Genomic DNA, 16,001 nt, shown 5'->3' on the forward strand with positions numbered 1-16,001 from the left:
CCCCTGAGTGCTCTATACATCCTGTTTACATACTAAAATCTAGGCTAATGTACAATTCAGCTATTAGGTAGGATTCAAGGGAACAAAAAGCTCAACAATGGGAAAAAAGGTAAATTAAGGAATCTGTTATATAAGTGGCCTCTAGTGCTCACTTATGCAATGCTAAATAATGACTGTCTCCAATTATTTTAAGATGTGCCATACTGTTAATAATTTGGACAAAGAGAACAATAAACAGCTTATAAATGTGAATGAATCGATTACTCTGCTACACACAACATAGACCATAGAAATTCCAAATGTCTGTTCCAATTAAACCCCTGAGGCATATGTTATTTCTGGCAAAAGTGGGAAACTGAGGCACTATATATACAGAAACACTTCCACAGCTTCCTGGGCAGCAAAAGGTAATTTAGGTGGGAATGAAAGCACTCTCAGCAAGCACCTCAGCAGCCTTCATTAAGTGACCATTTTCCTTCTCAAAACATTTCATTACTAATAGGTACTGTATTTCCATCCTATGTCCCCAAGCATCTACATATTAAAACCTGCACTGTCCATTTGCCACTGCCTGTCTTCCCCTCACTCTTTCAACAGCATGGAATCTTAACTCTGGGCTCACAGCCAACAAGGAACTTCACCAGGTCAATAAATCCTCTGAAACTGCATGCAAAACTGTGTGCATGAGCCAACAGTGCATTTTTCTAGAGACGAGTCGACCACTAATATCGTATTTTCAAAGGGGAAAAGTTTCAGAATGGGTTAATAGCTGAATGGATGAACTTTGAACAAGTAAAACTCTAAAGATCCTGTATATGTATCTGTTAAAAAAAAAAATCTGTACCATTCATTCCACCTTAAGGGCATGACTTTTAAGGACGCAGCTAAGGCTAAGCAAGGAGTCCGAAGACCTGGGTTCTTAGCTCCGACTCCGTTACGAAGCGTAAATCATTTAACCTAATTCTAAAGTTCCTCAACTTTAAAATGGACGTTGGATCCTTCCGGACCCCCCTCCCCCGAGTCCGAGGGATTCTGTGCCAAAAGCAGGCCCGCCGCCCCAGCTGGCGGGGACCGCGCCACTCTCAACAAACCCTTGGGTCACCGATCCCCTCAGTTCCTCCGCCTGCTCGGAAAAGGCCTCGCCCCAGGAAGAACCCACCCGCCCTCAGCAGAGACTCTTGTCCCAGCTCTCGGCCTCTCATCACCTGTGCTGTCCGCTCACCTGGCCCAGGGAGCTCACCTGTCCGCAGCCTTGCGCAACCACAGCGGCTAAAAGCCGGACTCCGGCTCCCACCACCTAGTCCACCTCAGCTCTAAGCCGATTGGTCAGCACTCTTGTGCGTCACTCCACGGCGCCGTCCGCTAGCCAATCAAACAGGGCCCGGGGGCGGGAGAGAGGAAGGAAGACACTCAGACAGGCTGCGCCGCCATATTGAAACAGGGCAAGATAGACACGCTTCATGCCTCAAAATCACAATTCCTCAGAATACACGTTTTTCCACGTTCACCTCTAAACCCTTCTGCCGCACGGAACACAGGCGCCTACATAACTGTTTTCTAGGCGCAACCAGGGCGCCTCAGGAGCTCACCGCCGTCCAATAAGACGTCCGCTCCCTTCAGTGGGAAGTCCCCCTCATCACCTTAGTTACCGGGAAGCGAGAACGATGACGTCAGGTACCGGAAGAGGGCGTGGCTTCTCGCAGAGGAAACCAAGCTGGACGGAAGGAGGTCTCGGCACGCACGAGGGGGCGGAGCTAAGGGAGCCTGGGGTGCGTCAGCGCAGGAGTCCTGTCGGACTGTTCTTCGTCCTGTGGGTGTTCCTGTCGTGGTTTCTGCAGGTGCATTGACGCTCTCTGCGGGGCCTGGCATTAGTAAACAGTTCTTCTCTATCCGTCATCCTTCCACGAGAAGGTGAATAATTGGGAGCTGTCGTAGTCAAACATTTTAAGAGATTAACGAAACTCCTAACGGTTAGGATGCAACTTTCTAAAACCACCACTACCGTTTTACCCCCTCTAAGCGGCAAAACGGAGCGCGTTTGTTAATCTAATTCAGAGATACCGCCTCTGTATAGCATATAAGAATAAGCAAAATTATATAAATGTAAAACTATTCTTAGATCATAGCAAGGCGTCCAAGAGTTAATTAGCTCAAGTTAGTTCAGTTCAGTTCGGTTCAGTCGCTCAGTCGTGTCCGACTCTTTGCGACCCCATGGACTGCAGCACACCAGGCCTCCTGTCCATCACGAACTCCCAGAGGTTACCCAAACTAATGTCCATTGAGTCAGTGATGCCATCCAACCATCTCATCCTCTGTCGTCCCCTTCTCCCGCCTTCAATCTTTCCCAGCATCAGGGTCTTTTCAAATGAGTCAGTTCTTCACATCAGGTGGCCAAAGTATTGAAGTTTCAGCTTCAACATAGTCCTTCCAATGAACACCCAGGACTGATCTCCTTTAGGATTGACTGGTTAGATCTCCTTGCAGTCCAAGAGACTGTCAAGAGTCTTCTCCAACACCAAGTTAATATTAGTACAAAGTTTTAAATGACCAACAGATCATAGAAATAAGTTTCAAGTTGATGTACTCTGAAGTTACTGTTAATATGAAAATTTCTCAGGAATCCCCTCACCGTCTAATGGTTAGGACTCCCATGATCTCATTGCAGAGGGCCTAGATTCAGTCGCTGGTTGGGGAACTTAGCTCCCACAAGATAGGCAAATTCTATTCCCCTACGTAAGCCAATGAGAACAAAGCTCCTTTAAGACATGTAGTAATCTAATTTATTAGAACTCTCCAAAGTTACTTGCAGAAAAAGAAAAAAAGTTGAATAACGGTTCAGTTTTATTGAACAAATTTACAATTTTCATGTTTCTAAACTATTATGGAAGAGTAATGTTAGGGTTTTTTTAAGTAATTAAACTGGTGTAACTCTAGGACGTTCAAATAAATTATTCTCTGAGTACGGAGACACAATTAAGGTAATACACATTTGTGTTATATTTCACAGTGCAAAGATTTTACCATGTCCAAGCTCATGCTGCTTGCCCGCACAACAGGCTAATAAATTGGGAGACCACCTGTTGGGGCAAAGAATAGCAACTTTAATCTAAGAGCCAGCAGACCAAGAAGACTGGTTCCCACCAGGTTGAGGAGGGGATGTGTTGATTCTTTCCTGCACCCATTCACAGGTGGGTCTGGTGAGGATGTTTCCTGTGAACTAAAGAAAGGTATTTTAGCTTAACATGCAGCCATGGGAGGCAGAGTTCCTAAACTGGATCATTATGGACACTTTAAGCTTATAGACGACTTCCCTTTAGTGATTAAATTGAAGCAAAAGCAGTAGAATACAAAGTTTAAAGAAAAAGAAACAAATCCAGTATTGAGTCAGATTTATTCTTCTCTTTTACAGAAAGACATAGCTGGGTTTTTTTTTAACCAAACATTGGAAGACTATCATTTGCCAAAAATTTTCTTGAGTTATTTGAACCTGGATTCCTAGTACTAGAAATTTCTGTAAGAAGGATTTTTTTCAATCTATCATATTGAAAGTATTAGAAATTTATTTATTTTAGGAATTTCCATACTTTATGAATAGTGAATTTTAGGAATAGTTGATTTATGTGACTGTGTAGTTATCTTGATAAATGTGGGAAGGAAGAAAATTTCCTCTGTTCTTCTAGGTTCTTCTGGCTGACTGAAAAATTAAATCAACATGAGACATTAGCAGGAGAAAATGAAACAAAATTTTAATAACATATACACAGGGGAAAGACCAGGTTAACTAAATAACTTATCAAAATGTTTGAAACCCTCACCTTAAAAACCATCCTCAGTTCAGTTCATTTCAGTCACTCAGTCATGTCTGACTCTTTGCGACCCCATGAACTGCAGCACGCCAGTTCTCCCTGTCCATCACCAACTCCCAGACTCCACCTAAACCCATGTCCATTGAGTCACTGATGCCATCCAACCATCTCATCCTCTGTCGTCCCCTTCTCCTGCCCTCAATCTTTCCCAGGATCAGGGTCTTTTCAAATGAGTCAGCTCTTCGCATCAGGTGGCCAAAGTATTGGAGTTTCAGCTTCAACATCAGTCCTACCAATGAACACCCAGAACTGATCTCCTTTAGGATGGACTGGTTGGATCTCCTTGCAGTCCAAGGGACTCTCAAGAGTCTTCTCCAACACCACAGTTCAAAAGCATCAATTCTTCGGCCCTCAGCTTTCTTTACAATCCAACTCTCACATCCATACATGACTACTGGAAAAACCATAGCCTTGACTAAACGGACCTTTGTTGACAGAGTAATGTCTCTGCTTTTTAATATGCTATCTAGGTTGGTCATAACTTTCCTTGCAAGGAGTAAGCGTCTTGTAATTTCCTGGCTGCAGTCACCATCTGCAGTGATTTTGGAGCCTAGAAAAATAAAGTCAGACACTGTTTGCACTGTCTCCCCATCTATTTGCCATGAAGTGATGGGACCAGATGCTGTGATCTTAGTTTTCTGAATGTTGAGCTTTAAACCAACTTTTCCACTCTCCTCTTTCACTTTCATCAAGAGGCTCTTTAGTTCTTCCTCACTTTCTGCCATAAGGGTGGTGTCATCTGCATATCTGAGGTTATTGATATTTCTCCTGGCAATCTTGATTCCAGCTTGTGCTTCCTCCAGCCCAGCATTTCTCATGATGTGCTCTGCATATAAGTTAAATAAGCAGGGTGATAATATACAGCCTTGATGTACTCCTTTTCCTATTTGGAACCAGTCTGTTGTTCCATGTCCAGTTCTAACTGTTGCTTCCTGACCTGCATACAGGTTTCTCAGGAGGCAGGTCAGGTGGTCTGGTATTCCCATCTCTTTCAGAATTTTCCACAGTTGATTGTGATCCACACAGTCAAAGCCTTTACATAGTCAATAAAGCAGAAATAGATGTTTTTCTGGAACTCTCAACTAAAGACTAAAGAGGATATTGAGGGTGTGGAGTGAGTTATCAGACATCACACAGTAAATAAGGGCAATGTGGTTGGGCAGATTAAACTCACTGCCTTCTTCATTCATAACTTTCTAGAGATGTGGTCATCCTCTTCCTAGTACAAGGAGGGAGACAGCCTACAAATGGAGATCCTTCTTACAAATATAAATGTTTCTTACAAAAGGATAATTCCTACTGGCTAAGAGTTTTTTCCAAGTCTGCTGTTTCTTAGAAAATAACCAGCTTAAAATAATTAATACACCAAGAGACATATTTGGGGGAAGCAAATTCTATTCCCCTATGTAAGCCAATGAGAACAGAGCTCCTTGAAGAAATGTAGTAGGCTAATTTGTCTCTAAGATATTAAGAAGAGGTGGCAAGAATACACAGAAGAACTGTACAAAAAAGATCTTCACGACCAAGATAATCATGATGGTGTGATCACTCACCTAGAGCCAGACATCCTGGAATGTGAAGTCAAGTTGGCCTTAAGAAAGCATCACTACGAACAAAGCTAGTGGAGGTGATGGAATTCCAGTTGAGCTATTTCAAATCCTGAAAGATGATGCTGTGAAAGTGCTGCACTCAATATGCCAGCAAATTTGGAAAACTCAGCAGTGGCCACAGGACTGGAAAAGGTCAGTTTTCATTCCAATCCCAAAGAAAGGCAATGCCAAAGAATGCTCAAACTACCGCACAATTGCACTCATCTTACACACTAGTAAAGTAATGCTCAAAATTCTCCAAGCCAGGCTTCAGAAATATGTGAATCGTGAACTTCCAGATGTTCAAGCTGGTTTTAGAAAAGGCAGAGGAACCAGAGATCAAATTGCCAACATCTGCTGGATCATGGAAAAAGCAAGAGAGTTCCAGAAAAACATCTATTTCTGCTTTATTGACTATGCCAAAGCCTTTGACTGTGTGGATCACAATAAACTGTGGAAAATTCTGAAAGAGTTGGGAATACCAGACCACCTGACCTGCCTCCTGAGAAACCTGTATGCAGGTCAGGAAGCAACAGTTAGAACTGGACATGGAACAACAGACTGGTTCCAAATAGGAAAAGGAGTACATCAAGGCTGTATATTGTCACCCTGCTTATTTAACTTATATGCAGAGCACATCATGAGAAATGCTGGGCTGGAGGAAGCACAAGCTGGAATCAAGATTGCCAGGAGAAATATCAATAACCTCAGATATGCAGATGACACCACCCTTATGGCAAAAAGTGAAGAGGAACTAAAAAGCCTCTTGATGAAAGTGAAAGTGGAGAGTGGAAAAGTTGGCTTAAAGCTCAACATTCAGAAAACAAAGATCATGGCATCCGGTCCCATCACTTCATGGGAAATAGATGGGGAAACAGTGGAAACAGTGACAGACTTTATTTTTGGGGGCTCCAAAGTCACTGCAGATGGTGACTGCAGCCATGAAATTAAAAGATGCTTACTCCTTGGAAGGAAAGTTATGACCAACCTCGATAGCATATTGAAAAACAGAGACATTACTTTGCCAACAAAGGTCCGTCTAGTCAAGGCTATGGTTTTTCCAGTGGTCATGTATGGATGTGAGAGTTGGACTGTGAAGAAAGCTGAGCGCTAAAGAATTGATGCTTTTGAACTGTGGTGTTGGAGAAGACTCTAGAGAGTCCCTTGGACTGCAAGGAGATCCAACCAGTCCATTGTGAAGGAGATCAGCCCTGGGATTTCTTTGGAAGGAATGATGCTAAAGCTGAAACTCCAGTACTTTGGCCACCTCATGTGAAGAGTTGACTCATTGGAAAAGACTGTGATGCTGGGAGGGATTGGGGGCAGGAGGAGAAGGGGACGACAGAGGATGAGATGGCTGGATGGCATCACTGACTCGATGGACGTGAATCTGAGTGAACTCCGGGAGTTGGTGATGGACAGGGAGGCCTGGCGTGCTGCGATTCATGGGGTCACAAAGAGTCGGATACGACTGAGCGACTGAACTGAACTGAACTGAATTTGTCTCTAAAGTTAGTAAACCATTTCACTCACAACAAAAGGTGAAGACCTTTCTTTTTCAAAATATGTATTTATTTCTTTCAATTTTGGTTCCACTGGGTCTTCATGCTGTGCCTGGGCTTTCTCTAGTTGCAATGAATGTGGGCTATTCTGTAGTTGTTGCGCACAGGCTTCTCAGTTGCAGTGGGTTCTCTTGTTGCAGAGCACAGGCTCTAGGTGCATGGGCTTCAGTAGTTGGAGCTGGCAGACTCTAGAGCACAGGCACAGTAGTTGTGGTGCACTGGCTCATTTCTCCGTGCCACATGGAATCTTCTTGAGCCGGGGATTGAGCCTATGTCCCGTGCATTTGGCAGGTGGGCTCTTACCCACTGAAACACCAGGGATGTCCCAAGACCTTTCTTGGTTACAGCCATGAAGACATAGACATGAACAGAATATAAAACAAAGAATGTTGTCTGCTATCCGTTTCTACAGGGATCAGTCATGAGCCACTAGAGCCTCTGACGTACCATACACCCTGAGAAGAATTCAATACAAAACCCAGGATGAAACATTAAGTGTTTTGGATATACATGCCCCTAGGACAGGCTAGTGAACACAAGTTAATATGCTTGATACACAGTTAGGCCAAACAATATCGAAACATCAGAGCCTGGAGTAGAGAAAGGTTTATTGAAGGCCATTCAAGGTAATGAGTGGCTCACGCCCCCCCTCAAAACCCAGAACTCCCCAAAGGGTTTCAGCAAAGCTTTTTTTTTTTTTTTTTTAATAACTAGGCTTTGAGTTCTAATTCTTTTTTCCCCCCCATTCCCCTGCTGCTATTGACTGTTATTGGCTGATACTGACTATTCTACTAAGAACCATTTTGAAATCAGGAATCCGCAACTAATAAAACGGGTTGTGTTCTGCTTTTAGGAAATGAAAACACATTTTCTATAGAAATATTAGTAATTTTAGGTAAGAGATAACACATTCTCGGAATACCACATTCTGTTCCAAATAAGGGGGATTGGGGGGATGAGAGCACTAGTGGTTTACATCTGCTGGAACCCCTCAAGATTTGCCCGTGCTTCCAGTGGAGCAGGTGGACCAGCAGCTCACAGGAATACGCGCTTTCCACCCCGGAACTACAATTCCCAGAATGCCACGGGGCAGGCTCCCCGGTTGATCAGGCCCCTGAGCACCATAGGTCTGCTGCACACATGGCGGCTCCATGCAAGGCAGTGATCATCCCGGGGAATGGGGGCGAGGATGTGGCCACCCACGGGTGGTACGGCTGGGTGAAGAGGGAGCTGGAGCAGGTAGGAGCCGCGCCGACCTGCGCTGGGAGGGTTGGCCTGGCGTCGCAGGGCGCTCCGCTCCCACACCTTGCAAAGCCCTGCCGCCCTGTCTTAGACTCTGCAAGGAGGGCTGGAAATCGGGCTGGTGAAGCAGGCTGGAGGGCTTCTCTGAGGCTAGAGTCCTAGCTTCACCTCTAGAAACTAGAGAACGCCCACTCCCCGTATCTCCTGCAGGTTCAGATAATTTACCTGTCTCCTCTGCTCTCTTTTAATTCATAATGTTGATATATACAAAGGATGTACGTAACACGTGTGTTCATCCTGAAGCACGATGTAATCAATACCTGAGAGTCCTGTCACCAAGCCGAAATCTAGAACCTTCCCAATACCTTCAGAGCCACCTGTATGTCCCTCCATCCCATTTCCCTGCCCTCTAAGCCAGTGAACCAGTGAAGTTGTTCAGTCGTGTCCAACTCTGCGATCCCATGGACTTTAGTCCACCAGGCTCCTCCATCCATGGAATATTCCAGGCAAGCGTACTGGAGTGGGTTGCTATTTCCTTCTTCAGGGGATCTTCCCCAGCCAGGAATAGAACCCAGGTCTCCCACATTGTAGGCTAACGCTTTACCTTCTGGGCCACCAGGGAAGCCTGTCTGTTTTTAAATTCAGTCCACTCTGAAAAAAATGTGCTTTTCAACGTCCATATGTATGCTTTAAACAATACCTTGGTAAATTTGGCTTCTTTGTGAGTTTTATAACAATGGCATCTGTGTTGTCTTCTGCAGATTGAATTTTTTTTTTAAACCCTCTTCTGTAATTAGGTAATGACTGTTTCCTGAGTTGCCAACCCACTCCAGTGTTCTTGCCTGGAGAATTCCAGGGACGGGGTAGCCTGGTGGCCTGCTGTCTATGGGGTCGCACAGAGTCGGACACGACTGAAGCAACTTAGCAGCAGCAGCAGAGCAGGTCTAGAATAAAATCTCAGGCTTATGGCTGAGAGCCACGATGGAGCTAGAAAAGTGTCCAGGAGGATGGGATCTCCCCCTCTCTGTACCAGCTTTGTGCACATCTTACCTATTCCCTGGAGCATAGTCGGATTGGCTCCAGGTCTGGAGCCCTCTGTCTACATATACACTGGTGGTGATAAATGGAGATTTGTAGATGCACATATAGAGATCTGCAGAGCTGGCTGGATAGAGAACTACTGACAGGTGGCAGTTCATGAGGAGGGACTGTTTGTTCATATTTAATCCTATACCATTTAATCCACTTCATTTCATAATAGAAGCAAATACTTATTGAATTGATAAAGCTCATATCAGGTGTCTCATTTCTTGTTAGCCATTACTAGTTGTAACTAAGTGCCTTATAATAGTTTTTTCTTTCCCTCTCATATTGTAGATACCTGGTTTCCAGTGTTTGTCTAAAAACATGCCTGACCCAAGTAAGTTTTTTAAATGTATCTTTAAAAAGCCCACTCTTGTTGGGTTTCAATCTTGCCATTTTCTGGTAGAGAAGCCGAAGGGAATACATACCTCAGGATGAATGATGGCAAGTATTTGAGGGGAGGAGGCTACAAACCAAAAGATGTGATAGAAAGTTCTAGGAGGAGCAAGAAGAGCACCCAGGGTTGGTAAAACTTAATTTTCAACTTTGTAAGCAACTTGATTTTCCCTTCTATAATCAAATATTTTCAGGCAGAATTCATGGGTTTTTCATTTCAGGCAGGGATATGACAAAAGTTATAGCATCTCTATGAGATCCTAATAATAGAAAATGTAACTTTGCCACTTTTGTTCTGAGCATGTCTGTGACTTGTCTCAGGAATTTCCTTCTTGGAAAGAAAGAGTATATGTGGACGTCAACTTGAGAGACAATGTTGTCAACAGGATTTCTGTTTTTCAGTTGAAAAGTTTACATTAAAACTTCAGAGTTGTATTTTTTCTTTAGTATTTCCTTACAAGAACATGGTAAAAAAATAAAAACAAAATTATTTACCCAAACTACAGATTTGAGTCTTTCCAACAGCAACACAGGAAACTTTGGCTCCATGAAAAAAGCCCCATCCCCTGTTGGGGTCCTGTAGTTTACTGAGCAATCCTGTGTTAGAAGGGTGGGCAGGACTGAGCTAAGACTGCCCCTGTTGAGTGACAGACTCTTCCTTTCCCCTGAACCGCAGTCACAGCCCGAGAGAGCATCTGGCTGCCCTTCATGGAGATGGAGCTGCACTGTGACGAGGAGACCATCATCATTGGCCACAGCTCTGGGGCCATCGCAGCCATGAGGTTCGGTCCCTGTTGAATGTCACCCCTTCCCCCGCCCCTGCCAGAGGCTGCAGCCGTGCTTGCCTGGGAAATAGCTGGTGCATGTCTTAAGTTTCCACTGCAGAGGAAACAGTGCTGCCCTCAGAAGTGGTAATATGATCTGTCCTAATTCCTTCCTGGTTTGGTTAGTGGATTAAAGAAATGTAATTCACTCAGACACGGATACAGTGATCCTTTTAAAACAAGAGTGCCTCCAAACCCCAGCAGCTCCTGACCCCCCCAGAAGAATATCTCGGCCTTGAACACCACCACCACCCATGTCATCTCTGCCATCTCCCCATAGCTGCCCCCTGCCTGGCTTATAGACCTCACCGCAGTCCTTGAACACTCTGAGCACACGCCTTCCTCAGGCCCGTGCTGGCCATCGTCCTACCTGGACTTAGTCCCGAGACAACCTGTGTGGCCTTCTTCTCTCTTAAGTCTCTGCTCCACGTCACCTTCCAGTGAGGCCTTCTGGAATCACTCCCTGTGAAACAGCAACCTCACCTCACCTCACTGAATCTTACTCCCTTTATATCTGTGATGCCCCTTATTATCTATAGCACTTTTTATCATCTGACATCCTATTCATTTCTTGTCTGTCTCCTGCCACTCAAATGTAAACTCCATTAGGTGGGACTTTGTTATTCTGACACCGAATCCCCAGCCTGGGGGAGTGTCTGGCATATGGTAGGTGCTCAGTAAATCCCTATGGGAAGGTGGAAGCTGTCAACCAGCCCCACCCCCAGTCCTCAGGGTTCACAGGCACATCCCTGCTGCCCTATTAGAACGTCACCCTGCAGGCTTCTAAGGCCTAGAGTAAGGACAGAGCTGGCTGAATAGCCTGTTAGGGTTGGGTTTCCTCATTTGTGAGGCTGGATGACAAAGGATTATTGTTTTGTGTGGCCTCTTGTCCTACTCAGTCTCTCAGGATGTCACATGAATTGTTTGTCAGAGAAATCTTGCCAGGTCCCATAACCTGTAAGCCACACCTGTTGAAGCTACAAGAATGCTTTCTGATGTGGACCTGCAGAATCGTGGTAGGCGTAGTGTTCACAAGCTGCAATGGGTTGTCTGGAAAATGAAGAAATCACTTTACGCCAAAACCTGTACCAACTCAAGGCCAGCTGAATTTTTCTCAGGCCGCTGCTAATAACCATGTGCCTTCTTTAAAGGCAGGAGCCCCTTCCCAGTCTCTGCTCAGTAAGGGAACTACCTACACCGTCAGCTGAGCGTCTGCTTGCTGGGCACTGTTTGAGGGAACAGGGCCAGAAACAGCAAGAAGGCCCAGACCTGCTGGGGGGGAAACAGATGTGACACAATGCAAACGAGTAACAGCACAGAGTGGAGCATCATGTGAGAGGCAAGGTTCTGCAGTAGGACACAGACCACCCGCTCCCGTCACCTGGGCTGGGGAGGTGTTATGCCTTAGAGTGCTGATTCCTGGGCCTCGCTCTCAGTCCTCTGAACAGATGCTCTGGGGCCGAGCCAGGGAAACTGCGCGTTAACCAAAAGGTAAAGCCAGTGCAGGCTGAAGGTGGATGCACCCACACATCGAGATGAATGATTACCCTTGTTATGCTTATTCCAGGCGAGGCCTGCACTACTTTGAGAACTGAGTAGAAGCTCAGGTAGCCCAGGTGAGGCAGTTGCCTGCTGGGCTCCTAGTTCTCCTGCAGTTTGCTTGCTCTTTTTCATACCAAGCTCAGCAGCCTGCACCATGTGCTTTCTGTAGGCTGAGTCAAGTGATTTTGGGTGGCTTACTGCCTTTCTGGGAATTACATTTAACACTAGACATAAGCTACGTCATTCCTGTCTCTCCAGGTACGCCGAGACCCACCGGGTGTATGCTATCGTGTTAGTGGCTGCGTACACATCTGACCTGGGGGATGCGAACGAGCGTGCAAGCGGTAAGTCTGAAAGCAGAGACCCCGGGGAGAGCCCCTCCTGTAGTCAAGGGGCTCCATGATAAAACAGCACTGTCTTCTGACAGGCTAACAAGACGTTTAATCGCACATGAGAAATACTCACCACCCATCTAGATATAAGGTAGGCACTTAGAGCGGTGGACCAGCTTGTAATCCACAATCTAGAACTGAGCCCCCGAACCACACCTTCCCTCTTCACCAGTAGCCACAGTATCAAGCCCTACAGATCGGCAAACTCACAGTGGGGTTCGGATTCTTCATGTCCCTGCTGTGGTCTTCACTAGAGCAGCTAGAGTGGAAATGGTCCACGGCACTGAGATGCTCGGTGTTTTTCTCACAGGCTACTTCAGTCGGCCCTGGCAGTGGGAGAAGATCAAAGCCAACTGCCCTCACATTGTGCAGTTTGGCTCCACCGATGACCCTTTCCTTCCTTGGAAGGAACAACAAGAAGTGGCCGACAGGCTGGAAGCCAAATTGTACAAATTCACTGACCGCGGCCATTTCCAGAACACGGAGTTTCATGAACTGGTTAGTGCAGTCGGGTCCATGCTGAAAGTACCAGCGTAGACAGGATGGCTCCTGCTATCTGCATACCAACATGGGAGGAGGGCAACTATCAGATTATTAATAGTCGACAATCTCTATTATCACGTGAATACTGACACATAAAACAGATCCAATTAAGGCCCAAAATACCTAAAAAAACACGTTTCAGTTTTCAAACAGCATTTTTGTTCTCAACAGAATCTACATCTCCTCAAATTGCTATGACCTAAAATATTCTTTTTCCCACTTGGAAAGGGACAGGGGACAGCTTAACCACCCTTACCTGTCCAAAGTGAGTAAGAGTAAGACAGAAACAAAACCTAGGTTTCCTGACCCCCCCAGTTCGGATTAAAACAGGTTTCATGTTACGATGAAGGAGCTGCATTGCTCTCTGACATAAAACTTTTGTTTTCGGGGAAAGAAAACATGACTGAAGGCCCAGCGTTGGTGAAGAGCTCTGAACGCTCTGCAGTTGGGAGCTGACCCCAGATGTTAACCCAGACCAAGTCCTTCCCCTTTGACACCTGACCCCTCACCCTCAAACACGTCGAGAGTGACACATAAGGAGGTGGAGGCAGGGGTGTGCAGGGGCAGGTGGTGAACATAAGAAGAGCCGACTGGATCGGCAAGGATCGGGCCAGACCGCTGAGGCCAACCGGGCAATGAACAGGGAGAACTCCTGGGCCCCATTGCCATGTGGGAATTTTTGCCAAGATATTGCCAATCTTTCTGATTTTTCAATCAAAACAAATTTATACAGTGGGTTTTAAATTTAGGGACTATTGTGTGTGTGTGTGTATATATATATATATGTATATAATCCATATGTACATGAATTATGTTCAGTCCACAGACATATGGGTTATGTTAGCTGGCAACTACAGTGTAAATAAATTTACAAACACTGTGAGACACAAAGTTCAGACCACCCCTGTGTGACCTCTGCCTTAGGTATTCCCTTAGCCAGGTGCTGTAAATGGTTCTCTGTAAAGCCTGAGAAAAGCCTGAGAAAAGCCTGAGAAACAGATATTATGTCAAAGGACAAAGTCATGGAACAATTTGGATTCTGTTACAGTCTTAAATATTTTAAAAAATGATCTTTCCACGCCTCAAGTTTTGTTCTGTAAAATGCTCCACCTTTCAGTTTCCATGGGCCTTGAGATCTCTTTTAGCATCATTCCATGATTTTTCTTCTAATCACACTCCCTCAAAAAACCCTTTCTCATTTTCCAATGTTTTTTGGCTATGATGATCCCTAAGTATTGCCTCAAACACTTTCCAGTAAATTCACACCTGACATTTGCTTCAGTAATGTGAATTCCCACCATTTACACCTCATGAAGATTCAAAGCTATCATTTGAAGCTGAAGAGTCTTGATTTCTAAATGTGCTTTTAAAAAGTCAGGAGACAGTCTCTAAGCTTTCAGCAGTAACTACCTTAGGGGGCTGGGAATCTTGCTAGGTATGGTGTGGTGGACATCTCTTGTTTACTTTCTACAGCTGGGAATGTTCTGAGTTTGCTGGGCTGAATGTGTCTTTTATAACTAAAAATAAATCTGATGAGTTAGTGAAAAGCAAAGTAGATAAATCAGTTGAATAATTTTCTTAAGAGAGGTTGTGTAGCACTGATATGACTAAGCCTGTAATCAAAGTTCGATTCTGTTTGAATTATTTGGCAGTAGTAATATATGTTCTTTCTTGTTTTCTGCAGTCCTTTCTTAAAAGCAAAAACTTATACAAATAACAGTCCATAATACTTTGTTGTACTCTTTCTCTGTAGAAAAAAACAAATACATACAATTGAAAAATAATTAACTTCGCTATTCTTCTTTCCTATAAAAGTAACGAGTTTGGAGCCATATGGCAGTCCAGCTGTGCCACTCAGCATGGCAGCCAGTAGCCTCGGGGAGCCAGCAAGACAACGTGCAGTTCTTCACTCACGGAAGCCACAGTGCAGGTGCTCTGCCATCATGGGTGACTAGTGGCTGCCTTGCTGGACAAAGATACAGAGCATCTCCATCCTGAGAGAAGGTTCCCCTGGACAGCGCTGTGCTAGAGCACATGATACATTCTTCCCTCACCCACCAACACAGTCGAAGTGACTCCACTGAGTTACTTTTGATTGGTTTGCTTAGTTGATCACGATAAAAATTACCGCCCTATAAAACTTACTCATCACCAAACCGAGATCAGAGAAGTTACATGACAGAATCCCACATGAACTATTCATGAAAACTATCAGATCGTGGCCTTTCATGATTCTCTGTTTGACTCTGTACGTACAGATCAGTATAAAGCAGAGACAGGCCTTGACAGACTCCAGGGAATATCTGTGTTCAGGTGAGCAAAATGCCGTACACTAAACGGAGATCAGCTGTGAGGAGTAGGACTTCACGTCCAGTTGGACTTTGTGGTGTTGTGAGCCTAGAGCCCCACAGTTTGTTCTCGTCAGAACTTACTCCTATAAATATCCATGTAACCAACATCAGAGGTGCTGTATTTTTAAATCACCTCTTCCCTTCTTAATATTCAGAATGAAAAACAGGCTAAGGGGAAAAAGTTTAAAGGGACTCTTTAGTCTGGTAGGTAAGGAATACTTATGGTTTAGCCACAGATTGTCAACTTTAAACAATCTCTGGCCCTCAATATATAGTACAAAATCTGTATTAAAAAAAAAAATCTGTATTTAAAACGCAAACTGGTTCCTTCTTTCCACTTGTGACTCTGACAGGCCAGGTCCCAGGAGGGCAGATACTCATCCTACCAGTCCACTCTCAGGGGAACCGAAGCCCTCTGTAGTTTCTGGCTCCCAGACCCTTCTGGATCTAAAACATACCCAATAATTGAAATGATCTCTGTTTCAAACACCAGTGTCATCAAATGCTAATTCTATAGAGCTCACCACAGAATTTATATGGTTCTTACAAACTGGTTACTGAGCTGAGTTTTATTTTACTATTTATCTCAAAATAACCCTTTGTGATGGTTC

At 44.7% G+C, this 16,001-nt stretch overlaps 2 protein-coding genes across 12 annotated transcripts in view; one reads left to right on the forward strand and one right to left on the reverse strand.

The window, feature by feature from the left end:
- Window positions 1-1,636, reverse strand: part of SEC23B (Sec23 homolog B, coat complex II component) — a 31,126-nt gene extending 29,490 nt beyond the window's left edge. For 4 of the 9 annotated variants that reach the window (XM_027559625.1, XM_027559618.1, XM_027559623.1 and 1 more), the window contains exon 1: window positions 1,241-1,583. The gene's annotated coding sequence lies outside the window, so the exon portion shown is untranslated. The other 5 variants (XM_027559621.1, XM_027559619.1, XM_027559627.1 and 2 more) reach the window with 4 other exon arrangements.
- A 6,503-nt stretch (window positions 1,637-8,139) lies between these two features.
- RBBP9 (RB binding protein 9, serine hydrolase) lies at window positions 8,140-15,710 on the forward strand. Of its 3 annotated transcripts, XM_027559650.1 has the most exons (6): window positions 8,152-8,256; window positions 9,637-9,679; window positions 10,415-10,520; window positions 12,363-12,448; window positions 12,807-12,994; window positions 14,855-15,710. In XM_027559650.1, exons 1-6 carry the CDS (start codon window positions 8,158-8,160, stop codon window positions 14,855-14,857), a joined length of 525 nt encoding a protein of 174 aa, XP_027415451.1. In that variant the 5' UTR covers window positions 8,152-8,157; the 3' UTR covers window positions 14,858-15,710. The 3 variants fall into 3 exon arrangements, with proteins under 3 accessions (XP_027415450.1, XP_027415451.1, XP_027415452.1); XM_027559649.1 differs by lacking the exon at window positions 14,855-15,710 and having other exon boundaries at window positions 8,140-8,256; window positions 12,807-14,823; XM_027559651.1 differs by lacking the exon at window positions 12,807-12,994 and having other exon boundaries at window positions 8,155-8,256.
- The last annotated feature ends 291 nt before the right edge of the window (window positions 15,711-16,001 follow it).

Source organism: Bos indicus x Bos taurus, chromosome 13 (assembly GCF_003369695.1).
Source record: "Bos indicus x Bos taurus breed Angus x Brahman F1 hybrid chromosome 13, Bos_hybrid_MaternalHap_v2.0, whole genome shotgun sequence".
NCBI lineage: Eukaryota > Metazoa > Chordata > Mammalia > Artiodactyla > Bovidae > Bos > Bos indicus x Bos taurus.